At 41.2% G+C, this 25,958-nt stretch overlaps 1 protein-coding gene across 1 annotated transcript; it reads left to right on the forward strand.

Annotated features, from left to right (window-relative positions):
- The first annotated feature begins 4,758 nt into the window (after positions 1-4,758).
- SERPINE3 (serpin peptidase inhibitor, clade E (nexin, plasminogen activator inhibitor type 1), member 3) lies at positions 4,759-25,667 on the forward strand. Its single transcript, XM_014965740.1, has 9 exons — positions 4,759-4,802; positions 5,703-6,000; positions 10,312-10,545; positions 11,793-11,990; positions 17,246-17,444; positions 18,521-18,621; positions 21,827-21,913; positions 24,365-24,448; positions 25,475-25,667. The coding sequence occupies exons 2-9, from the start codon at positions 5,742-5,744 to the stop codon at positions 25,516-25,518; spliced, it is 1,206 nt and encodes a 401-aa protein (XP_014821226.1). The 5' UTR covers positions 4,759-4,802; positions 5,703-5,741; the 3' UTR covers positions 25,519-25,667.
- The last annotated feature ends 291 nt before the right edge of the window (positions 25,668-25,958 follow it).

Here is a 25,958-nt window from a genome sequence, read left to right on the forward strand (position 1 = left end):
GCCACACCAGCATGTGGAGTTTGGTCTGAGATGCCACCACAGGGTCAGCTGGCTGGTTTTTCTTTTAATAAAGCCGTGCAGAAATTATTCACTTCATTGGACTTCTTCTTTGAAGGCGATCCTCTGCAGTGGTCATCCTTTGAAGAGCCAGATTTTGTCTTTGCACCCCAGTGGGAGGCAGAGGCAGTGGTGGGTTTTATGTGGCATGTGGATAGCAGTAAGCAAATTAGCTTGAACTTGCTCAGCTGGGTGTTTTGTGGCTCCGCAGCCAACTGCCTCCCCACAGAATAATCTCCGTATGAAATGATGATGCAAATTTTTCTTATCTTCAAATTCAGCAGAACCACCTTCCTGACTTAGCAAACACGTTGGCCTCTTGCAGTGTGGGCTCTCTCCTGGAGGGGAGATGTAAGCAGGAAGGAAGCTGGTGTGCATTCAGTTTAATTTCCCCAGGGTTATATACGTTAAAGAGAATAAGCACACAAAAACCAGCTGCAGATAGAAGGTTAAATTCTGTTCTCATTTATGAAGGGGTAAATGTACAGTAATCCTGCTGATAACAGGGTTGTGCTAGAGCGAAAGGGACGTTGCTGGAGAGCAACCTTACAGGAAATCAACCTAGAGGATTATGAAGAGGAAAACCTGCTTCTCACCTGGTACTCTCACCTGGTACTCTCACCTTTTTCTCTTCCAGCCTTTCCCTGGGCCAAATTCTGCTCCAGTTTGTTGTGCAGCAGGAGCCCAAACCATCCACAACCCGAAAGAAGAACTGCTCCCCCTTCCCTCTCAGCAGCCACACCAAACCAGGGCTCGGTTTTATTAGAACACAGATTAATAAATCAGAGAATAATTCTCCAGTCTCCTGGGAGAAACGTTTGAGGGGAAAAAAGGCTTCCAAAGAAATCTCCCTCAGCCCACAGTGCCCGTGCAGGCTGTGTCTTTCCCTCCAGTTTCTTATTTCAGTCCTGTGACATCTAGCTGTTTCCAGGGATGAACAAGCTCCTTGCTTTCCTCCCCAATGCCACCACTGGGGAGGCTCAACTCTGAGTCCGTTTTCTACAGTTAGGGAGCACTCTGTTCCCTGGAGGAACCTCCAAGGCCATACTCCCCCAACAGCTCCCCATTTACTCCAGGATCCAAGTTGATGTCAATGGTTTACATGTACACTGCTGTACCTCAGAGCAGAATCTGTCCCATGAATACCTTGAAGATGGTGAGACTCCCATCTGGAGTACTGTGTCCAGTTCTGGGCTCCCCAGTTCAAGAAGGACAGGGAACTGCTGGAAAGGGTACAGCAAAAGGCCACAAAGATGATTAGGGGCCTGGAGCATCTCTCTTACAAGGAGATGCTGAGGGACTTGGGTCTTTTTAGTCTTGAGAAGAGAAGACTTGGGGGGTATCTAATCAATGCATACAAATGCTTAAAGGGAGGGTGTCAGGAGGAAAGGGCTGGCCTTTTTTCAGTGGTTCCCAGTGACAGGACAAGAGGAAATGGGCACAAACTTGAGTATAAGAAGTTCCACCTAAACATGAGGAGGAACTTCTTTACTGTGAGAGTGGTAGAGCACTGGAACAGGCTGCCCAGAGAGGTGGTGGAGTCTCCTTCTCTGGAGACATTCAAAACCTGCCTGGACAAGTTCCTGTGCAACCTGCCCTAGGTAGACGCGCTCTGGTGGGGGAGTTGGACTAGATGATCTTCAGAGGTCCCTTCCAACCCCATATGATTCTATGAAGTTCTGGAGAACAGCTGTCTCTGACCATTTTTCTTTCCCTCATCTCTCGTTTCTACTCCTGTGTATTTTCCACACCAGACATTGTAGAGCCACCTATGAGGGCATCTGTCAGTGCTGAGTAGTGGAAGATGCTTCAGCAGTCTGTCCCCTTGCCCACCACGATGGTCACACAGGAGGACACTGAGGGCCCATACAGTAACAGCACTCACACACCACAGATGCAGAGAGGATCTAATCCATGAGTGAAAGCAGCCACCACCTACCGTTTATCTCTAGTATTTTCCACCAGTTTGGCTCTCTGTTTGGTGGTTTGCTTGCACATCAGGAAATTCTTTGATGTTTTCCTTCTGAGAAAGTGGTGGTTTTCTCTGCTCAGAGAGGGAACAGAGAGGTTTGGCATCTTCTGAACCTTTCGGAGCTGCTCCTGTAGATACACAGAGGAGCTCAGCGAAGGCACAGTGCTACGTGCTCCAGCCTCCTATCCAAACACTGCTGTATTTTCTCCAGACCATATTTTCTTCTGGTCTGTGCCTTTCCTCACACCCCCAACAAGCAGCCTTATTTATTTCAGTGTCAAGAAATATTTCTCAAAATACAGTTTCTACCTTTGCCCTTTTCTGTCTTTGAAGAGTTATCTTGGGGACTAATCAGTTGCATTCCTTTTAAAATATGTTTCCAATGTCTTAAAAATAAAATGGTTGCCAGCAAATTTATCAGTACTTTCCTGAGTACCTTGTGATGCATATCCAGATTAAGACTCGAAGAAGGATGTGATACCTAAACTAGGACACAGGTAATTTTAAAGACTCTAAAAATATTCTTAAAAAGAGCCAGAAATATTCTAAAAAAGAGCCAGAAACTCCCTTTCTCCACAGTGGCCCAACCCTAACAGTTCTGTAGGTCCAGGACCCCTTCCTTTTTGACCTGCAATTTCTGTAGTCAGCCTATGTGATTTGCAGCCCCCGGGTTATACCTTCATTTGGACAGCTCAACTCCTGTTTGAGAATTTTGGGTCTGGCCTTGATTATGATAAGTGTTCATACCCTTCCCCCAGTATTTTATCACTTGTTTTTAACCACAGCTAGTTTCACTGACTCTTACTGCTTTCTTACTCTACTGCCTTTTATCTATCTAATCATTCACTAATGGATTTTCTTTTTTATTCATTATATATAAAACACATTTCTTATTCCCCATGGCTGTTTTGAACAGCATTGATTGATTTTTAGTTTTCTTAATCCTCTCTCCTTGTCTGCAAACACTGGTTTGGCTGCTAAGATTCTTCCACAACTTTCCTTTCCTAAATCAGGTGCAGAGAGGGAGGGTTTGAAATAAAGATCCCAATTTCTAAGTCTTTTCTGTGATGGGACATGACCCAGAATGTTGGTTTTTTCCCTTTCCCACAGAAACTATGCTCTCCTAAATCACATTTATACTGGGTCTAATTTTCAATTACATCTTCCATAAATGCTTACCCTGAATCTGAATAGCAACATTTTTGCCAGGTGGGAATTGAATGTCGATTTTTTGACAGTAATACCTAAAACTTTCAGGGGATCCCTATCTTTCTTTCAAATCTTAATAAATCTACAGGAGGCTACCAAGCAGGGTGCAGGGCACAGAGGAAACGTCTTATCAGCTCTGGAGCCTCTGGAAACATGACATGAAATCCAGCTGTACAGTCCTTACCAGTAACCAGAGTTAATTTATCTATCGACAGCTCTGAGCCCTTCAATAAATCACTTGGTGGCCTCTGTTTCATCCTCTCTGAATACATGTCCAGTCCAGTGGACACTATTAATGATAACTTCAGCAGAGAGGACCTCATGCAGCAAACTCTTAAGCCCACATTTTCAGCATGAGGATACTGCCATTGAAATCTCTGCCTGTTGTACTAGCCAAGGTCTTGCCCTTCATTTGTCCTAGCAGGAATGTGGTCTAAACCCTGAGACAGACCCCAGTAACAGTGTCTATTCTGTCATCCTCTCAAAACAGCAGAAAGAGAGGAACAGCACAAGTGCAGACGAAGGGAGGCCCATTGCTTCATTCTCGTTCAGACCCAAATTCAATCGTGTGGCTGCTTCTTCCTTGCTAAGGATGAAACAGTAGCAGCGAAACACTACTACTTGATTGTAATGACCTTTTTCCCCATGTCTTCTTTCCCACTTGCAACAGGAATGTTCACTATGAAATAACTAGGCGTATATATAATGTCAGACTCTATGAAGATCAATAAGCTGCAGTTTTGCACTCATTTTTAAGCGGAAACCTTGCTTGCTTAAGGTGCCATTGTGAAGCTGTGAGGCTGAACCTGTGAATATGGTAGGAAGAATTTGATCCCGTCACATGAAGAAACCCATGAACAGCTGAAGCTGCTTTTAGAGCGGTCACAGCCACAACTCTTCTGCTTCTGATTCGTTCAAAGAGACACCTTCCTCGTTCAATCTGCTTCAAGTGCACCGCATTGGTGTTTATTTCCTCCTGGAGACTAAAGAGTGAATGAAAATCTTTCTATTTGGGATGGCATTAAAAAAAAAATACTGGCAAATAAAGACATTTTAATTGCATGGGATTTCTGAATAATGTTTCAAAGTGGGGGGAAAAAAATAGCTGTGTGCCTGGTACACAGAGAGCCCTTTCTCTTCCCCTTTGTGGCAGAGGAATCAATGGAATTCATATAAAAGGAGGAGGGGGGTGGGAAGAGAGATAGGAGATGCCTTACTCGGTACCAGCAGGTCACAAGTCTCATGAGGCTCGAGCAGGGCTTGGAAGGAAGTTGCTGACTGTATCTCCATGTGTACCTTTTTGTTCCTTGCCTTGGATTTGCTGGTCAGTGGCATGCCGCTTTGCCTGGCTCTCCATAGAGCTTGTAGCCTACAGGAATTTGGACAGAGTGGTACAGACATCGCCGACAGAGACTCTGATCACTGACTATCCCTTTAAACGCAGTCTCATGACTTAGTCTTTACTCCACTACCTATTAAAGAAGGAGACAAGACGTACATAGACAGCTTCCATTCAGACACCCAGAAGGACACAGAAAGGCAAGACAATTTAACAGAGCTAACTGTGAGTAAATGCGAGGCATTAGAGGTGCTCTCTAGAGCAAAGGGCATGGAGAAAGATTTGTAGGAAATCCTGAAGTGAAAGAAGGTGCAGTATTTTTTAAAATATACTTGCATACAATTTGCAAAAGGTAAAATTTTGTAAAGAAAGCTATGCTGTCATTTTAGCATTATTCTTTTAAATATGATTTCTAGTGGGAGGTGTCCCTGCCCATGGCAGGGGGGTTGGAACTCGATGATCTTTAAGGTCCCTTCCAACTCTAACCATTCTATGATTCTATGAATCTAAGTGTTTCTTAATATAACATTGACCAATGCTTGATTTCCCATAAAAATCTGAAGCAGTGACTTTTGTGCTGCAAACACTGGAGCTTTTTGCAAATACAACCTTTTTTCACTGGGATAAATTTCATAAAAGGAGTATCCTGGGGGGAAATTTGAAGCCAGCTTTTTGCAAACTTGGATCTAAAGCCCAGCCTGGAGCCTCCAGTCAGACACCCGAGGGGTGGCCTTCCTTCTGGGAGTGCTGGATGTGACCCCCCTTCTGCTGGGGACAGAAAGGAGCTGTGGGCACTCAGCAGGATAGAAACTGCACTGAGGTGTCCCATCATGCGTGCAGGTAGCTAACTTTTTCACCATCTCTGCATCTCCACGCATGGTAATGGCCAACCGTCCTATATGGGTACTGGAAAACTCAGTTCTTAGTCAACAGAGTCATCAGCATGTCCCTACATCTCTGTTTTGGGGGAGGGGGAAAGGTTTATGACAATAGATACTGAGTAGACCTGGACACGTATTTTAACAGTGATCATTACTATTGCGAGTGGTATCTTGACACTGATGGAAAGAGAAAGTTCCTCTGTCAGCTCAGCTTTTCTAAATATAACTGTATTATTAATTGCAGGTATGATTGGTTGGTGGAGAGTGTTCCCACCTTGCCTTCATGTTGCCCATTTTCTTCTCTGCATTTATCCTGTCTGCTTGCTGCTTAACCAAAGGAAACTGCATCTCCTATGATGAGCTGAAAGAGCTGAGGACTGAATTTGCCATCAATCTCTACCGGCATATATCTGAAGCAGAGAACAGAACCAATCTGGTCATCTCTCCAGCAAGTGTGGCTGTTTCTTTGGAGCTGCTGCAGTTTGGAGCTCAAGGAAATACCTTTACAGAGCTGCGGGATGCCCTAGGATACAACATTCATGGTAATGTACTGCTTTAAAAAAATACTTCTTGTCATACATTTTGCAATAAATTCACAGCTTCACTAAGGAGACAGCAATTGCACACATCATAGTAAACTTCTGTCTTCTGTCTCACTGCAAGATGAAGCTTAGGAGTGTTTTCTCCATCTTTGATATTCAGGTATCATCTGGACAAAGGAAACTCAAGGGAGTATTTTATATGCGTGTTATTATTCCTCTTTTTTCTTGATCAGTGCTTACTCTCTCGATGCACTGAAATACAGTAGAATCTGGCATCTAGAAATGCTACTTCCATGAACAGCAGAATTGCTCCTGGTTTCCCAGAGGCCGACTGTGTCCTTTGTGTCCTGGCATCCCCTGTGTCCTCTTCGGGGAGATGCCAGACAGAGGACGGTCATTTTCTCTCCTATCCCAGTAACAAATTTTATGAAACCTATAGAAATTGTATTATCTTTAAGGTTTTGCACCTTTTTCTAGTGTTATTACAACTGGCCAAAAAGATGAGAAGTTATTAGAAGGAGACTGGCAGAGAGATATACATTGACAGATGGATGGTGCAATTGCATCTTTCCCTGAAAGCAAGCTAAAATAAAACTCACTGGGAATCTGGAAGGGATATGGAACAGGCAGATGTCTTAAAATCCAGCATTAAGTCAGCTGAATTTAAGGATGCTGTTTTCATTTGAGCTCTGGATTATCCTACCATCTCGCCTCACACGTCAAAAACTATTTTACATTATGAGCACAATGTTTATGAAAAGCAGATGACTGCCTCATCTTCAAAATTTGCAGCTTGCATACAAGACTTATGTATAGAGGTGACACTGCTATTTCCCTGCATAAAATTTACTTTCAGTGTATGAAGACTAGAGATAAAACTTACAGCAATTTCATCGTCGGGTGCTATGACCTGCCTTTGTCACCAGCACCGTTCTGTGTAGCATTGATATTCAAAACCAACACAGCAGGAAGAGCTGTCTCAGGCTGATACATACAGATACAGCTGCATGTACTGACACAAGGACAGTGCACCCACATTACGAGCTGCTGATATAATGAAGTCTTGCCTATAAGACTCCTGTTTCTGCAAATTCAATAGGGTAATTTTAAACAGCATTAATTCGTCCAAGGATTATACCTTGCTTGACATGTCTGGTCATTAGGGGCTCAGTTATTAAGAAAGAACCTTAAGAATTATATTGCACCATGAAATTCAGGCACAGATCTCCACACAAAACGTAACAAAGAGAAGTGCAGAGGCTGCTAACAACCTGCTGGCTCTTTTGCTCTCCTTTACTTCTTCTCATATGGCACACCATATCAAGCAGACATTTTGTGTCTGTTTTAGTTGTCTGTGGTACCAGCCACATGAGCTTTGGCTTTCAGTAATATTAATGCATGAATGTGAAAATAAAGTAGGATGGGATCTATTGCTATCAGCTATAACAGCACGTTTCCAGTGATGGAGAAGGAACACACTTCCTCAAATGATTTCAATCAAATTAATAAATCAAATACTTAGATCAAATTTCCTACCAGATGAGTACAACCAAATCACATCTGTAGGCATATCTGATAAAATTTCTTTCATCCATTAGATGTTTGCATTAATGTTTCTTTTTGGTCTGTCGTAAACAATAATGAATGTGGTTAAAATCTTGCAGGCTGAAAACAATAAAAACATTGATGGTTCATTCACTATTCACAGAGAATCCGCTCTTACATGCACTTGTAATCTTCTTTTAATGTTTGGAAGATTTGTTCACCTTTATTCTAGCGCTAAGAAAAACAATGTATAAAGGGATGTCTCTCTAGACAGCACAGACAAAATCACATGCTATAAAATGTTTTCTCTTTGCTGCTTTGTTTTATCAACGGTAGAGTGTTTTAAAGCTATTTTGAACTGTTCTCCAAGTAAGAATTCAGGACTTTGGTTAGCTAAGCACCTTGATATGGCTGAAGTTACAAGCTCAGGATACCACACCTCACATTAACATCTGTTTCCAATTTACCATCTTTGACTTCTCACATCCTCCAGAGAGCTGGCCAAATGCTCCTGCACTAATGCAAAACACACGAGAAAAGCACTTTACACCTCAGATCGTGTGAGTTTTCTTGACATCTGTTCAAGGAGTTCAATATTTTATCCCTTAAAGAGTAATAGATCTAAATTTTAATACTAAACTTCCCATAGGTGATTAGTCTTCCTGCAGGTTATTAAAGGAGCACTATTAGGTTAGAAAACATGCACTGGACTCTCAGGTGGTAGAAATCAGTAGTCATGAAACTCTCCCTTTAACCCATCAAGAATCTGAACCAACGTAGTAAAAGTCTCCTGATGGCTTGGCTGGCAGCTGGAGGGTCACAGCAATCCTGCCCTTGACCTGATACTCAGCCTGGGACAGGTCAGTCCAGATAGGATGGACTTCCCCAGTTAGCTGCCCCAAACCACCCATGTCCCAGGCAGCAGCCCACCCTGACTTCCCTCCACCCCCCACAGGCATCTGGAGAAACTGGGTGATTCCTTCCTTTGTCTAAGGTCTCCGTTGAGTCAAAACAAAGACTTCCAGCCAGCCCATAACAGAAAGCCCAGACAACACCATGGGGAGCCAGATACCTGTGAGCTTCCCAGGGCATCCTGAGGTTTCAGGCCAAGACAGAGAAGCATCTGAGCCAAGTACAGCAACCTGGAGAAGCAAGGGGCACAATACTGACTCTCCTTGGAGATGGTGGCCAGCAATTCGTATATAACAGAGAGCTGCTAAGATTTCACACAGAAATTGGGACACTTGGTTGGGAAATCAGAAAGGTCCTGATGGTCCCGCAGAGCCAAGAGGTACCAATGTGTTGCTGAAGAAGCAGTGCTCCAGTGGAAAACCTATTCATAGAAGGAGGAACCTGCTGAAAACGTCTTAAAAGCAAGTAAAAATCTCAACAAGACTTTTATTGTCTGGGCACAGGCAAGTGTCCTCCAAAGCAGAAGGAAAACAGGAAAGGGGCTGAACCATGAACATGGGAAGTTTGCAAAAATTTGACAGAGCCCATAAGCATCGTCCAGACTGGGTGCAAGTCTCAGGCCTCAGGAGGTCACCACAGCATGAACCATCCCATGACAAACCATTACAGCATGCAAAATAATGGCAGCCAGAAATGGCTGCTAAATCACCCTATAGGGGAGCCTACTTTGTGATTTTAAAAACACAAGATTCTCTAAGTTTGCAGGACTCATGTTCCCATTGGGCCCACACTTCAACGGTGTATCCATCACAGAAGCCACCACCGTTGAACTACCATGAGCTCCTCGGGAACAGGAAACTGGGGCACTATTCAACTATGTTCATTAGACAACAAATTAGAAAATACATTACTGAATTTTTGAATTACACTGAATTTGTAATTGCTACAAGCATTTGGGAAGACTGGAATAGAATTTAAAAGGATCTTAGAAACTTAAAGAAATTCGTGAAGTCAATAGGACACCATTCAATAAAGACAAGTACAAAACTCTACATTTAGAAGGAATAATCAGCCATTCCAATTGAGGAAAAATTAGCCAAAGAATAGTGTTTTTAGGAAAGGATTTGAAGGTTCTTAGGAATTAAAAAAAATGAATAATGAATAAGAAATATAATTGTACTTCAAAAAAAAAGAGCAAATGCTCTTGTGGGTTATATAAAAAGAAGAAACGCTTGTAACACAAATGACTCAACCTATCAGCTCTATTTAGCATTTCCACGGCTCATCTGCAGCACTGGGCCAGTTTGTGGCACCAGCCTTCCAGAAACAAAACAGCACATGAGGGCCAATGGTAGCAGAGACAGACCAGGGGCAGTCAGGGAGATGCCTCTCCTGGGGCGGGTGGCATTGATAACAGCAGGAGAAGGAAACGGTGGTACTGCGGCATCGGCAGCATCTACATCCAGAGGTGCTAGATCTCACTAATGGGAACTCAGAGAGTGCTCCAAAAAAGTAATGTACCTTATGAAATGTAAGAGCTGTGTTTACAGAGAGGTGTGAGCCTGATGTGAAACAGACACAGACATATCTGCACTAGAGAGATTTCTACAGCGACATGAAGAGCGCTTTCCTGTGCCCAGTGCGTCACCGTCCTTGACAGTAGTGCTTGACAGTAATACCCCATAAAGTCAAGAGTGCTTCAGCTGTTACAGTGCTTTAACTTTCAGAGGACAGCAGCATCAGCACTAGAGATGAGAGCCGCTCATCTTGCATCATTGCTGGCCCTGGTGCAATCTCTGCTACCCGTAGCCTCAAGGTGATAATTGCAGGTTTTTCCTCTCTCTTGCCTGGCAGATCAAAGTGTGCAGGACTTCTTGCACGCCGTGGAAGAAGGAGCCACTGACTCCAGCCAAGGCACGGTGGTTCAGCTGGCATGTTCCTTCTTCGTGGACGCCGGGGTGCAGCTCTCGCCCGGCTTCGCTGCACATGCTGGGCGCTGGGAAAACAGCAGCCTGCAGCAAACCAGCCTCACTGACCCCAACAGAACCACAGCCCAAATACAGGAATGGATCACCGGTAACCTCGGAGGTAACGTAACCACCCACGAGAAAGATCGCACATGAATAAAATGTCAAATCAGAGTAGTGAGAGAAATTGCATTTAACCTTTTTGCAACACTCCACTATGTCCAAACCAAGGCTGAGAGCCAGGAAATCTGATTCTTGTGCTGATGCTCATTTCCTATGCAAAAGCTGGAATAGGTCTGAATCTGTGAGTATAAGTTTCCAGTCTCAAGCTGGTAACCGCTTGTCCTTGTTCCTCTAATTTTTAAAATCCTTTGCAGTGTTTTCAGTTTTAATGAGGAGCAGCCAAATTCCCCAGGGACCGAGTTCACCGTGTCAAATGCTTTCATGCTGCTGTGGGGAACACACAGGGCCACAAGCTCAGCAGTCGGGCCCTGAGTTTAAAAAGTCAAAATAGGAAATAAAAATAATTTGCTTTCCACACAAGCAAGAAAATAAATGACATTAAATTCTGTATTAATGAAAAAAATAATTGAAAGAGCAAGTCCTTAGAAGCAGCAGAGCAAATCAGTCCCTGATTTGCCCTGTCACCTTCAGTAAAGTTAGTGTTAATTTGGCCATCAACATGAGGGGATGGTAATCACAAACATTAAAGCTGGTACTGAAAAAAAAAATTCTATCCTTCTTAAATTACCTGTAATAAGTGATCCAGCTTCATGATACAAAAGTATTTCTCTAGAAGAGGATACCAAAATGGGAGTTCATATTGTGGTGCTCACATGCATATTGATGAATTAAAAGGGGATCACGTTCTCAAAAATCTTTCAGATACCCAAAAGTAGGATCAGTTAAACCGTCAGGTAAGTAGTAGAGAAGGAGAATTAGGATATGAGCTTCAGTTGACTTAGTTACTTCGTAAAGCGGCCTGTAATCATGAATCCATTTCATGACGGATTTCTAGTGCCAACAATGAACCACTCCAAGATACATGCAAGCGCATTTAGTCTAGAAAACCAGTTAGGACCAGGGCATGGTGCTGGGCACCAGGCTGCTGTCATCCATGCTGTTCAGTGAGTAGCATAGTCCTGGCACAACTTTGGCCCTCAATATTGACCAACTCGGGCTTGGCTCTGGAGAGCGTGGACCAACAGGCACCCACAACACACAGCTGGGGAGGGAAAGGTAGAGGGTTTAATAGTGCCTTGTGAGTTGTGCCTCTTGCCTTTAGGGACAGAGAGTTTTTCCAACTTGCTTTCTTTACTGGGTGAGTAAGATGGTAAGTGTCCCTCTCTCCACCTCTCTCCCGTGCAGGTGGGGATGTCCGTGGCATGCCATTGGAGACCGTTGGGTCGCCACTCAGCCAGATGGCCCTGGTGAGCTCCTTGTACTTCAAAAGCACGTGGCAAAAGAGGTTTTCCTTTATGGATACCCAGATGTTGCCTTTCACCACAGAGGAAGGTTCAACCCTGAAAGTGCCCACGATGCATCATGAAGCTGAAGTTAACTACGGTAATTGTCCTTGATCCAGAGTTGCTCTATTGTACAAAATGGAACAGTTTTATTTATTTAATTTCCACAACTACCACACTAAGATGTAATATTTTCCCAGCCTAGAGAAGTCTCTGAAGAAATCCCATCAAACAAAAAGAACACCTGGGTGACTGAATTGGCTCCTTATAATTGCAGGCAATCACAAAGCAGATCCCAGGTTCAAAATGGTTCTTAAAATACCTACCATCCATGCCCCACCCCTCACAGACCAATGTCTCCCAGCACTCCATAAAAAACTTGTCAGCTATTGCAAACAACTGAAGGGCACCAAGAGAACGTGCCAGGAAAAGGGAACAGGAGAGACTGGAGGTACCTTGGTATACAAAGTCCTTTGCAATAGCAGGGAGCTTGTTAAATAAAGCTGCCTAGGAAGGGAGGACGGTAGGAAGCACATCTGATCCCATGACAGAGAGGCAGTTAAGACTAAAACAAGGTCAAGCCCTTACCAATTTGATCTGTGGGGTGGGTAAAAAATTTCCTGGCCCCTCAGTCTTGTCACTGTTTGCGCCTTGAGTGTGTGAGCACCAGAGAGAGGGTAATATCACTATGAGCACCAGCACCACACACCCATCCCTCCTGTCCCAGCTGGTCTCCAAGGCTTTAGGGTAAAACTTCAGATCTTCAGGGCCAAACTTTGCAATAAAAGGGAGAAGAATTTTTCAATCATTTATAAACAGTTGATGGTCTCAGCATGGGCTTAAAACAGTATAAATACAGATTAAACTCTTATTTGTATAATATATGAATACAGAGTATGCTCCTCTCAAAGGCCTGGAGTGTGTGGGTTGCTGACAGAAGGACTCATGCTGTCAGCTTAATTTCCTACTACCAGGAATTCTTCCAGTTACCTCTACAATCCCTTTCAAAATATAAAAATCTCATTTCCCTTCTATCCTAAATTTCAAAACTTCACTTAGGTGAAAACCTTTCTAATTCTGAGTCTAAAATTTTTCAAGGCCAATTTATATCTCTTACCATTGTGACAGCTTTATCCTTTGACTTAAATAGTTTCTCTTCAACTTTGATATTTACTCCCAAATGCATTTGCCAGTCACCAAGCTGCCTCTCAATTTCCTGTTAACTAAGCTGAAGATGCCAGGCTTTTCTAATCTATTAAAAAAACAGATACTTCAATTCTCTAGTAGTCCTTTTCTGCGCTTTTCCAATTTAAATTAATCTTTCTTGAAAATAAGTAGCCAGGAATGTACATAATACTTTTAATGAGGCCATATATATGCTTAATAAAATGCTCTTAATATTTCTGTGACTTGCTAAAAATACCTTTCATAGCGCACCACAAAATCAGCTCAGGGTGGTTACTCAAGGTTGACCCCACCTGGACCTTTTTTCTTTCTCCACTTTTTTCCAGCTGTTGAGTCCTAGGTAAATCAAGGGGAGGGAAATCTCCACCCATACATACCTTTTTGTGTGTTTTTGAACCGTCATTTGATTTCCACCACTGCAGTCATCATGGTGACCTCACTCTTTGTCTTTGATGGAAGTCTTGTGGCAGTGTTGGCAGTACTTTGGAAAGCCACTGGCAGCATTTTTTCAACCTGGGAGCCCCACTCATAACCTAGCTCATTGTAGTTTCCCCTTCAAGTGACTGCTTGCTGCCTTTCAGTTCTTGCTCTAATTGCCATCACTTCTACCTGTAAATAGTGCCACAGTGAAACTATGTTTAATATGTTTACTTAAAACTAGATTGCTGAATCTATGCCTTTTATTTCAAATTAGTTATCGAGTCAAAAGAGCTTATAGATTTCTTTGCTAGGCTCTCTCTGATACTGCAATTTATCACTCTTTCTATTTCCCTCTGTGACTTGATTATTCTTTTCTTCAGAGTACTCTCTAAAACTTCTCAAAGACAGACCTAAAATTTTCCAGATCACTTTCTTTTCTTTATAAATATACTCCTGCTTTCCAGTATTGTTAGACAACTGAATCTACAGGTCTATTAAAAATCTTTGCTGATATATTTGCAATTTCACATCCAAGTCCTTTATGTATTCTGGGGTGACAATCATCCAGGCCCCAGGTTACTATTTGTCTCTCTCAAATAGTCTAAATTTTGTTTTGGTCTCTGTTGTTGTAATACCTCCTGTTCTTTCCTAATTTACTTTAGGAACCTCATGGTTATCCTTTGCTATATCATCAGATTATTTCTTTTCCATCAGTTCCAGGAAACAATTGGGTTGAATCTAAATTCAGTGTTCAGCAGCACTATTCTTCCTTCTTTTTTCTCTTGTTTATATGGCTAAAACATTTTCTTTTTCTGTGCAACAGTCACATGAGGCAGGCAGTTGGCCAATCATTATTTCTATGCTTATTTATCTCTGAACCATAACCCACCTGGCTAAGGAACCACTTTTCCTTTGCAAGCTTGTCCTTACTGTTACACCTTTCTTTATGGTGTCTCTTCTTCTGGGCCATCCGTGGTGTGTCCCCCACACTTCCTCCTGTTGGTATTGGCACCTCTTGAGTGCATTCAAAGCTCGGACTTGGAGCATTCGTAGAAACATAGAATCATAGAATGTTTAGAGTTGGAAAAGACCATTGTAGAAGGCCACCAAATTTGTCAAAATTTGGCATTGGTGCAGCCTTGTTGGCTGTCACCAATCACCTGCTTATTTTCCATGTGCCTTAACAGAGTTTCCAGGAGGATCTGCTCCATGATTCCCATCCTCTTTTATAAGTTAATTGACTTTACACAGGAGTGCAGCATTTCCCCTTCCAAAACCCTAAACCATATCTTCCTTGTTGTTGAATAACATAAACCACTACATCACCTCGTGATCTTTCAGCCCTGGCTGACTTAGTATCACCAGCTCACCACAGGGGCTTTGCTACTCATCATATCTGGAATAGCCTCACCCTTTGTTGCTTTGCGAGCTGTTTGGGTAAACAAACACATTTCTTGGGACTAACACATACCTATTAGCTCAGGAACAGGCTTTTTCTGTGAACTTTCTCTTTTAGAAGAGGGAGATAGAGACATGAGAGGCCTAAAATGACCGAAGGCAAGGGCTGCCAGTGCTTGTACAAGTGGGCATCTTGGGTAAAGACCAGTTCAGCAGCTGAGCTGCATTGACTGACCATATATTTGCTCCTGAGCCCTTGCAAACTTGCTGTGAAATCATGAGTTCTTCTTGTCTGACCATTTTCCTACACACAAGGACTCCATCCTATCATCCTTACGTAGGTAGCTGGAGTGTTAAATATAGGGAAAGTTAACCAAAATACCGGGATTACATTTTCATCTGACCTGAGATGTGTGAGCTCTCTGCAGCTGCAGAGACTTTTGAGGGAAGTTGAAATGGGAGGGATCATTTAAAATTTGTTGGTTGTCAGATTTGATAGGACCAATTCAGTCTTTGTCTCTAGAAATGCTAGAAAGATTTCTAACCAGTTTGAAATTAGTACATAAAAGAGGTTCAGTACAAAACCAACCCAAAACAAAAAACAAAGAAAAAAGAAAAACAAAACAGAGGCAGGAGATAACTTTCCTTCATTATTAAATGACAGCAGCCGTCTCCCATCGGGATCCAAGACACAGAGCAAGAAAGATTAGCTGTGGCCTGTTATTGTCTTAGCATTTACAACATTATTTATCCTTTCAACATGGCCACACAGAACAAATCAGCCTGGGGACAATTAACACTGCTCTAAGAAAATGTCAACATTACTGTGTACACATGCCTTTTAAACACTGCAGTTATTTTACATATTCATTTTTCCAACCAATTTGTTAACCATATTTGAATACTGATTTAGCATATATATAATCCTTATGGGATGCTCAAAATCAGTTCAAGTAAGGAACACTAAATTCTGACTTTATAATTTCATGTCTTTGATTTTCTTTCTAATTAACAAGTAAGGACTGTGTAACCTTTGTGTAGAACATGTTGACTTCGAAATATCAGCATGCCCACAAACTAAACATCCAGTGTACTATAAATAAAACTTCCCTGCTTGCCCATTACAAATCAGAAGGTCTTTTCCCAGCAGAAAATCCCTGTTCTAGGAGGTTGTTTTAACAGCGCAATTCCCTGTCCATATTACATGGCAGAAGAATCTTACTAATCTAAGAGCCTAAAATTTAATCTAGCAGAATAATCAACACTTAAGGAACTCTATTTAGTCCGTATCTGCAAAACTAACAAATGTTGTACACTAAACATTTGAGACATCCTATAGCTATGTATTTATTGGCAAATATTTAGACATTATGGACATGAGCTATATATATTCAGCCATTTATAACCCCTGACCCAGAAAGCGTATCTACCCTTGAAGATACAAATACCACAGCTGGGTAAATTTATTGGATTAACAGATGAAAAAATAAGAATGTAAAATTGTGATAATTGAATCTATTCTACTGTATAACAAAGTCCATTAGAAAGGCCTGGATTAATTATTCTTCGAAATACGGAACTAAAACGGTACTTTTAAATGGCCGTTACAAACTGTTGCGTAATTAATTACAAGTTTGGAAGCCCACCAGCTTTTACTTGTCAGACTAGTTTTCATAACCTTCATCTGGTTTGGATAAGTCTTTGTGTCTAGATTTTCAAAAATAAGAAATTTAGTGCATAAATAAGCATAAGCCTAACTACATTATTGTTTAATGTAACTATTTGTTTTTTGAAATAAGCTTAAAACTGATTTTTAAAGGTAGTAAAGATGGAAACATGAGGCAAATTAGGTATCACTGAATTAAACAGGATACTTCGTTTAGTTTTTCTGATTTCTATCAATAGTGAATTTTTAGTGAAAGATATTTAAAAATTGTACATTTATTCAAAGAACAAGCATTGACGGAAAAGTCACCATAAATTTACTGTCAGTGCCTCAGTAATGTTTTTTAAACTCTGAGCAAGGAGGACATCTATGGTATGAGACAGTAATAAAATATCTCTTCTCTGTTGAGACAGCGCTCCAGGAACTGTTACTGTCATTGGCATTTTTCTGCCAAGACATATCTGTGTATGGATATCACCCAACCACCTCTGTTCAGATGGGCCACTGTTGTGAGTTAAGAGCAACCTGAGCTGGCTGCCAGGGTCCATGTGCTAGAGACAACCCCTTATGCCCCATCACTGCTCTTCTGAACCATCTGCTGACCCAGGCTTGAGTTGGTGGGTTTGGAATTTATTTTTCCCCCCCACTTGAATGATGAATTAAGATCTATATTTTCCCACCTACAGGCCAATTCCAGACTGCAGCTCAGGAGGCTTTCAACGTGGTCGAGTTACCTTACCTGGGGGAGAAACTCAGCATGTTCCTCGTGCTTCCCAGCCACAAAAGAACGTCTTTGTTCCAGATTGAGTCTCACCTTTCTGCCAAAACCATAAACCTCTGGGCCAACAGCTTAAAGAGAACGAAGATGGACATTTTTCTCCCTAGGTAAGCGATATTAATAGTGCTAGGTAGCTGCACTGCTTCAGTTGTCAGAATTCTGTGTGATAGTGCTGACAAGAGCAATGTGTGAGATAAAAACAAATGAGATGCTTTCAGTTTTGTTATTCATCACATGATCAGAAAAGCTCTTTCTTAAGCCCTTTCTTAAGCCATGAAGAGGTGAGCTGGGAATGCCCAAACTTTCTGGTATGCTCTGTACTGTTTAAAAACCAAATATTTCATTTGATTCTACAGCTTTTATTGAAAATTTGTTTGGGGTACAGCAATCCTTTTAAGATGTGAAAAGAGAGAAATGTTCCTGGCCCTTTCCCACCCTTTCCTTTTTCTCTTTGCTTAAGAAAGAGTAAATATATTACCTTTAAAAGAAATGCAATAGCATACTTTTATAACTTGCTAGTGTACAACAAAAGTACTCTGCAAAGAACCTGGGGGCCCCCCACCAGTTCCTACCCATCTTTCTGTGCACAAAGCAAGTTTCAGCCATCCGTTTTCCACATTAGTCATTCACCGTTGCTAGCAAATGCATACATCCTGGAGCTATTTTCTCTCAGCTATTCAAATAAAATTGCATAGCAGGAGGAATCAGGTGCAGGAGAGCCTTTTGTGGCCGTGCCTATTGTATGGATCAGCATGGAAGGGCTTCATTACGCGTCTCTTACAATACATTCCCTGCGTTAACGAAGTGCTGAAAAACAATTTGTACACTAATACCCTTTCTCTCCGAGCTAATCTTTTGCAAATGTTTCAAAGGGCCCTTCGCTATGGCCATAAAGACTGTTAAAAAGAGGACACTTGTAGAAATGCAGAGTTCTTGTGTCAAGAAGACTGAGAGGGGGGTCTGATTGCAATAGATGGAGGCAAGGGATTCCTTCTGTTAACTCTTCAGGTGAAGATGAGTCGCTTTTCTGCAAAGTACCCTTAATCAGACAGAAGGCATTGGGCTCACACAGAAATAGAGGGATGAAATGCAAAGGCTTGAAATAAATTACATGTATTCCACCTTTTAGCTCTATGGAACTACAAATCCCACACTTAAATAAAATCTACCATATTAATTTCAGGTTCACTATTCAAAGCCTTTTTGACCTAAAGACAGTTTTTTCTGCCTTGGGAATCAGAGACGCATTTGATCCCATCACTGCTAATTTTAAAGGTATTTCAGGTAAGAGGCTTGACTGAATAAAAAACGATCACTGTCCCAGTAGTTGTAGACTCTTACATTTGAATGATTCAGTAGACCTGGGCCTTCTGAATTGATTGTACTTCTTTCTCTGTGGACCTCAAATATAATTCACACTCAACTTTTCTACTTTATTATTGGCAATTGTATTTTGAGCTGTTGTTTTGCAGGAAAGAGGAATCTGAAAGGGCCAGGACTGATTTTGGTCTTGCTTTTGCTTTTTTTTTTTCTTTTCCTTCTTTCTTTAAGATTAAAACTGTGAAGGCAGTGCAGGCCTGGAAAATGGTTATTGACTCAGAGATTTAGGATGCTTTAATGCAACTTGCATTCCTATGTTTGCTTTATAAATGGTCATTTAACAATTAGGGATGCTGGTCTAACAGGTCCAGCAATGCAAAGGCATTTCAACTCTTGACACCGCAAAAATGCTGACATGTGTCCACGCTACCTTGTGTTGCTAATCCAGTGACCAGTGGACTAAATTATACTTTCCCCTTGCTAAAACACTAGCATTATGACTGTAAACTCTCTTGGGTCTGAAAGTCTTAAATCATCCCACTTATTGGAAAATTTTTATCCCCATTTAATATTAAATACTGAAAGTAACATATATTATTTCAACTTGGTCATTTCTGCTCATAGCAAAGACTCTGAGTGGTAACTGCCCAGAGAGGTGGCAGAGTTCACGCAATTCTTGTGCATGTGAGTAAAGAAACGGAGGTACAAGAAGAAGAAATAACTCCAATTTAAACAAAGCTGGTTTTACAGAAAAGTTGCTTTCCTGGAACAAACCTCAGAAGGCACATTACTTACGTGGGGGTTTTTATACCCCTTTGACTGCATTGGTTTATTGCAGTACATATCTCAGACTGCAACGAGATGCACATTAAAATAATCTGTCATTGCCCGCTTATTTGTTAAAACCTGCTCCTTTGTTTATTGCAAACTAATGTCAATATGCTGATAAAGTCCACAAGGATGCATTTTATAAAGTTAACATCTATTGCAATAAGATAAATACTCTGAGGAAATTAGTCTCCATCTTAAATAAACTCATTTAGCAGCTGCTTTCTTACGTAAGCAACCCAGTGGCTTTCTGCTTCACATCATACAGGGCAAGGCTTGTAAAAGCATCGGATCCTGCCTGTGGCAGGGTTATGGAGTCAAGGATACGTCGAGGCCCTTCTCAGTTCTGCTCTTACACTACTCAGTTATAGAATCGTAGAAGCATTCAGGTTGGAAAAGACCCTTGGGATCATCGAGTCCAACCATCTACCCTACTCTACAAAGTCCTCCCCTACATCATATCCCCCACCACCCCATCTAAACAGCCCTTAAACACAGCCAGGGACGGTGACTCAACCACCTCCCTGGGCAGCCTGTTCCAATGCCCAACCACTCTCTCTGTGAAAAATTCCCTCCTAATGTCCAGTCTAAACCTACCCTGCTGGAGCTTAAAGCCGTTCCTTCATGTATCATAATAGGTGGTTTATAGCTATGATGGTCCAAGAGTTACATGAGGCAGAGTTTATAGGGAAGGTTTATCTTTTATTTAACCAATAGATACAGTTGGGAAAAGAACAGTAAGTTTTCAGTTCTTATTTCGTATGAAGGAGTAGCCGTAATTTTTAGAATATTTACTCTCAGATCACATTTAGCAAAGAAATATCTTACTTCATTTCAGACCTGGAATAGCTTCTCTATGCCTGAAAACTTCTATTTTCTTCCCTCCAAAATATGTTAGATTTATCCAATTTAAAAAATTCTGCCTCTACTCCGTTTTGCTTTGCTCGTTTCCATTCTAGATTCTTTGACTGGACAGAATTCAGATAGAAACAGATAAAATGGTCTCTAGCATTTCCTTGTTTTCACCTATATGTCAGATTCCATCCTCAACTTCAGACAAGAAAGAAAAAAAACCTCTCTACCTTCCCTGCTTTCTGCCCTCTGCAGTCAGCTGGGAAAAAACAGACTTGTAACACTCTCCTTGGCATCTTTCTGAAATTCATTTTTTCCAAGCTCCATTTTATGTCATGGGCCCACTGTTTCTTCATGAAGAGTGTTTTTTTCTGCAATTTCCCTTCCGACGATTCCTCGATTGATTCATTGGCCCCACTGTGTTAATTAGTTTCTACTCTCACCACGTTATCTTGCTTTCCACCACAACCTGGAGACCTCTCAAACTAGTAATTCCCATTCAGCACGCAGTCCACTATCATCCATACAGTCATAAAAATGAATGAATAGGTAAATAGAGGTAGAAATGAGGGAGAAGGTGTCCCTGTATTGTGTCCAAGCAATGTTCTTCTGTAGTGTAAGCCCAACTCCCACCACTGGACACCAGTGGAAATGGGCCAGATTGCAGCTGGCTCCATCAGTAGGAACGTGAGGACACCTCACAGCTCTTCCAGCTTTACACGGATACAAACACAGTCAAAATCTTGTCATTCCCCCAGATTAAAAAGCAGACCTGAATCATGAGAAGTCAATAGCAGAGATGCCTTTAAGCAGAAAAATATTCCATCTTTGAATTCACAGTAGTGATTATTTCCCAAGAAGCTCACTGCTTGTCCAAAAGCAGGTTTCACATAGAAGTCTGAGGTACCTGGGCCATCAAGGAAGCTGCGTTCGGACAAAGGACACAGTTAGGCAAATAGATTCAAGACACACACGAGCATTTTAGCTTCTTCCCCAACTTGCCTGCACATAAAAGTCACGCTGGTCCAAAAGCTGTATCAGTCACACTGTCTCAGCTACGTGCTGAGCTAAAAAGTCCTTCATAACAAGCTAGCTTAGATGTTCAGACTATGCTCCTACATATCAGGCACATGTATGAAAAATCAGGAGCTAAGTCAAAATTAGAACCGAGGATCTTCTAATGCAGAAGCCAGATACAGAAAAAGGAACTGGAAGAGAGGTGTGCACTGTGCTGTCTTTCCAAACGTGATGTGGTGAAGGAACCAATGGAAGGGATTTGCAACAGAAGAAAAGCTAATAACATCACAACGTACTGTTTTCAGCATACTGTCATTGAATTACTTGCCCTGGTGAAATACCTAACAGTTATGTCACCCTTAGATTCTGCAGAAAAAAAGGTGAAAGCATTCTGAATTAAGAAAAAAAAAATGGTGTCTGCAATGGAATTCAGAAAATAGCTACTAATATGAATTTCTGGGTTTTTTTGCAGAGCAAGGTAGTCTTTATCTTGCAGAAGCTATTCACAAAGCAGAGATTGAAGTAACAGAAGATGGCACAAAGGCATCAGGAGCTACAGGTAAATCAAATACAGAAACTTGACTTTTCACTTCTGAAAATTATCACTACAGAAACAAGTATCAGTCTTTTATTTAAGACAAAAAAAACAAACAAAAAAAAAAAAACAGAAAATAGCTACTAATATGAATTTCTGGGTTTTTTTGCAGAGCAAGGTAGTCTTTACCTTGCAGAAGCTATTCACAAAGCAGAGATTGAAGTAACAGAAGATGGCACAAAGGCATCAGGAGCTACAGGTAAATCAAATACAGAAACTTGACTTTTCACTTCTGAAAATTATCACTACAGAAACAAGTACCAGTCTTTTATTTAAGACAAAAACAAACAAACAAACAAAAAAAAACCCCAGCAGCATGGTAGCATTTCAATGTATGTCTAACCTAAATTTAAATTTTTATATTTAGCACTCTTCCATTTTACTTTTGTAATTGTTCATAAGAACTCTTAAAATTCTTCCCTTTCTATGTTTGATCTTAGACTAACATATAAATACTCAAGTGAAAATCAGCTTTACCAGCCCAGGGAAAGTTCAGTTGAAGAAAATAATCCAGTTGTTCTTCTGTTGGCCAAATCTGTTTCCTCAGGTGATGAAAGCAAAGACTGAAAAAAGGCTACTAATGTTTTGGTTTCTGAAGATGATCTCTTTGATAGTATTGGAGGTCATGATGGTAAAGTTTTGTCTTCATGACGACAAAGACAGACTTGTTTCTTATGTACTTTGAGGTGTGGCCTTTGTGTGCAGTAGTTTCTGCCAACAGATCATTTCCAAGTGGGCAGCTGGGGCTGCCTGAACGGTGAGATTTGGAGTAAAATCTCAGCTATGGACAAAAGAGTCAATAAACTACCTCCCTAAGCTGAATGACACCTCAATAGAAATTCACCATCACAAATAAAACAGAAGTAAATTTACAGAGCTACGCCATCCCCATTTTTCTTTTTATTTTTGTCACGTGAGCTTTACCAAAGGCAGCCTCTGCTTTTTTGTTTCTGTTTTGGAAATGCTCTGGAGATGCTACAAGTCAGTGTGAGAGGCAGCAGCCACCCTAGCCCCCTGCATGGAGTATGACATTACTGCCACTTGCTTCTCTGCAGAAGCTGAACATGTCCTCAAGCTGCTCAAACATCAGCCCAGCAGAAGGGTGATGGTTAACCACATCTCTCCTCTCTGCTTCCCTGGGCTGCTCTGGCTGCAGATGTGCTCCACGCACACACTGCAAACACTGGTGGTCTCTGACTTCAGATCAGGGCAAGAGCTGGGTCTCTCCCATCTCTCCTGCTTGCCCTCCTTTCTTCCAGAAGGAAACCCAAGAGGCAGGTAGGGAGAGCTCTGCGGTGCAGCCCACGGTCACGGTGCTGAGAGGACCCCGAGCACACCCGATGTGGTGTAGCATTCTTCTAGCAACAACTCTGAATAAGGCACATGCTGTACATACGTGGGTGTACACTGAAAATTTGACATAACTAAGTCAACCTTTCCACAGAGCTGTACAGCTTTAATTTATAACAATTATCATCTCTACAGGGGCACTAATATTTTTAGTATTTAGCTTCAGTTACATACTAAAGACTAAGGGTAATAGCAATCAGACATCAGACATTTATCCCATTGAAACCAATGCCAAAGCTCCCCTTAACTCCAGTCAGACCAAGCTGAGAAGCTGATTTTAAAAGGTATAATTATGTTTATTGTTTACTTTAAAAGCTCTAGATCTAGTCACCACCAAGTGCCTTGAAAGCTAAAGCAGGCACTTTTTAAAGTGCACTGAAATAGTGCCACTCCAACTAGTTTTACTGAATCTTACTTGAATTTTCAATTGAATTTGATTGTTTTAACTGCTCATTAAAAAATGAGCAAAACCTGGGGGTATTTTGTTTTTTTTAACAATGTATAATGTTCTTAATACTACAGAGCTACAAGGAAGAACTTACTTAAATAAAATGTATTTTAAGAATAGCTGACCCATCATAATTCTTAATTCTCTTTATTTAATCTAATAACTAACCCAGAACCAGAGAGGGGAAGGACAATCATAAATTGACAATGAGGATACTCAGATTTTGTTGAGAGTTCCAATTCCAGGATGATGTAGGTATTTCTCTTCCATTTAGAAAAGGGACCACATTTGTACTTTGCTTATCTTTTTTACCACAACAGCACAGCTAGGAAGTGGCTAACAGGTTAGGCAATAGCATGGCATGACTTCAGCAGAGTTGGGGCTAACGACAAAAAATCTATTACCTTTGAAATCCAAAGCCAGGTAAGACTCAACTTCAGCAACGACTTGTTCGTTCACCCCAGACTGTTTTCTCTGTTGGATAAAATTGTTGTTTCCTTCTTAAAGCAGAGGAGCAACTCAAAACTCAAGGTGCTGAACATGAGAGCTGGAGGGCACTGACAAAGATGGAATGAAAACGGACACATTTTACTAATGTTGTCTTTGTTGTATTACAGCAATGGTATTACTAAAAAGATCTCGAACGCCTATTTTCAAGGCAGACAGACCTTTCATGTTCTTCCTGAGACAAGCTAACACAGGTAGGCATGCTCTCTGCTTCAATAGCAGAATCCTTAACAAATAGCACTGAAATCAATAAGTTCTCTGTAAATAGCGTGCCATTCTTTAGTCCGTGAAATTTCAACAGCCTCGGGAACAGTGGGTGTAGGGGTTTTAAAGCACAAAGAATAGAGTTTAATTTCTTTATAAAGAATGCACGACAGTCATAGAAGTCAGGGAAGCCAGATTAGAACTCTTCTATGTAAATGCAGTATGCGCTCAGAAGATACTTCTACCATAATTATAGCCACTAGAAAGTTCTTACGGATCTTAAATGTCCCAGGATTAGGGACTGACCTCCACAGGGCAATTCAGATTACAAATGGGTTGGATCAGCTGAATTCGTGTCTGAAGAAGTTAAAATAGAAATCTTTTCCTATAAATGAAACTTATTCATGCCTACGCAGATGGCACACAGCAGACTTCTGCCCGTAGGCAGCAGGACTCCAGCGCCTGAAACTCCCTGTATTAATTCCTACCTCAGCACTTTCTAGGCTGATAACTCAAAAATTCTGAAGACCAACACTGTTACATCTAGCTCCAGCTCAGAACACGCAGCAGCATCCCCTTCCCTTCCCTCTGAAGGAGAGGCAAGCTCACAGCAATACAAACAACCGAACCACAAATCCAACGAATCCCAGGCAGGGATTCCATTCAAGAGGTTGTAATAATCTCTTCTGTAACTACAGTATTAACACAAAGGAATGAATTCAGGCTCTCTTTTGCTCAGTTCAAAAGTGATTCTTTAGTCAACAGTTTAGGTACGTTTTTCAGGTTTTAGCAAATTTCTGGTTTGGGTTACCAACTCTTTGAAAAGGCCTTTGATTTTAATACACAAATGTCCAAATTATTCTAAGGCAAGGAGGCAACTGCAGTCTATGTTTCCATACAAGCAACGAATGATCACAGATCCGACAGCTCCATGCCTAATTTATGTATTTAAACTGTACTACACTTTGAAAATGTGGTCCCAAACTGAATAATGTTAATCCTGTTTTTATTTACAGGTTCAGTGCTCTTTATAGGAAGAGTTACAAATCCTTCACAATAAACACTAGAAAAATACACTGTCTTCTGTTCCTCCTATGATGAGCTTTCCTTCAATGAAATTAAAGGCTACATTATATGTATTTATTAAAACAGTTTTAAACAATATCACTTTTGCAAGAACAAGAGTGAGCAAGTCTTCCACTACCTTGATTCTTTGTACACACAGTCGGAAACTTACAGCTGTCTAGGAATCATTAGCACCGCAACTACAGCAAAGATAGTAAGCATATAACCATTTCAGAAAAAAATGAACAGATTTTGCTACCAAAATGTTTAAGAATATGGGCCAACAGGTTCTGCTCAACTTCTTCATCATGGCTAAAAAGTCAGCTTGACTGTTGCTCAGTATGTAGGTCATCTGAAAGAAAGCATCTCACAAGAAAACTTTGTGATATATTGTGATATATGTTATTTTTCAAGCACAACTTTATTTCCCTGTCC

This window comes from Calidris pugnax, unplaced genomic scaffold, assembly GCF_001431845.1.
Source record: "Calidris pugnax isolate Ruff unplaced genomic scaffold, ASM143184v1 scaffold20, whole genome shotgun sequence".
NCBI lineage: Eukaryota > Metazoa > Chordata > Aves > Charadriiformes > Scolopacidae > Calidris > Calidris pugnax.

Excerpts from the sequence above, each read along its gene's own strand:
- SERPINE3 (XM_014965740.1), top strand. The coding sequence starts at position 5,742 with ATGTTGCCCATTTTCTTCTCTGCATTTATCCTGTCTGCTTGCTGCTTA. Across the intron at positions 21,914-24,364 it reads AAAGGCATCAGGAGCTACAG|CAATGGTATTACTAAAAAGA; the intron begins GTAAATCAAATA and ends GTTGTATTACAG. Across the intron at positions 24,449-25,474 it reads CCTGAGACAAGCTAACACAG|GTTCAGTGCTCTTTATAGGA; the intron begins GTAGGCATGCTC and ends TTTTATTTACAG.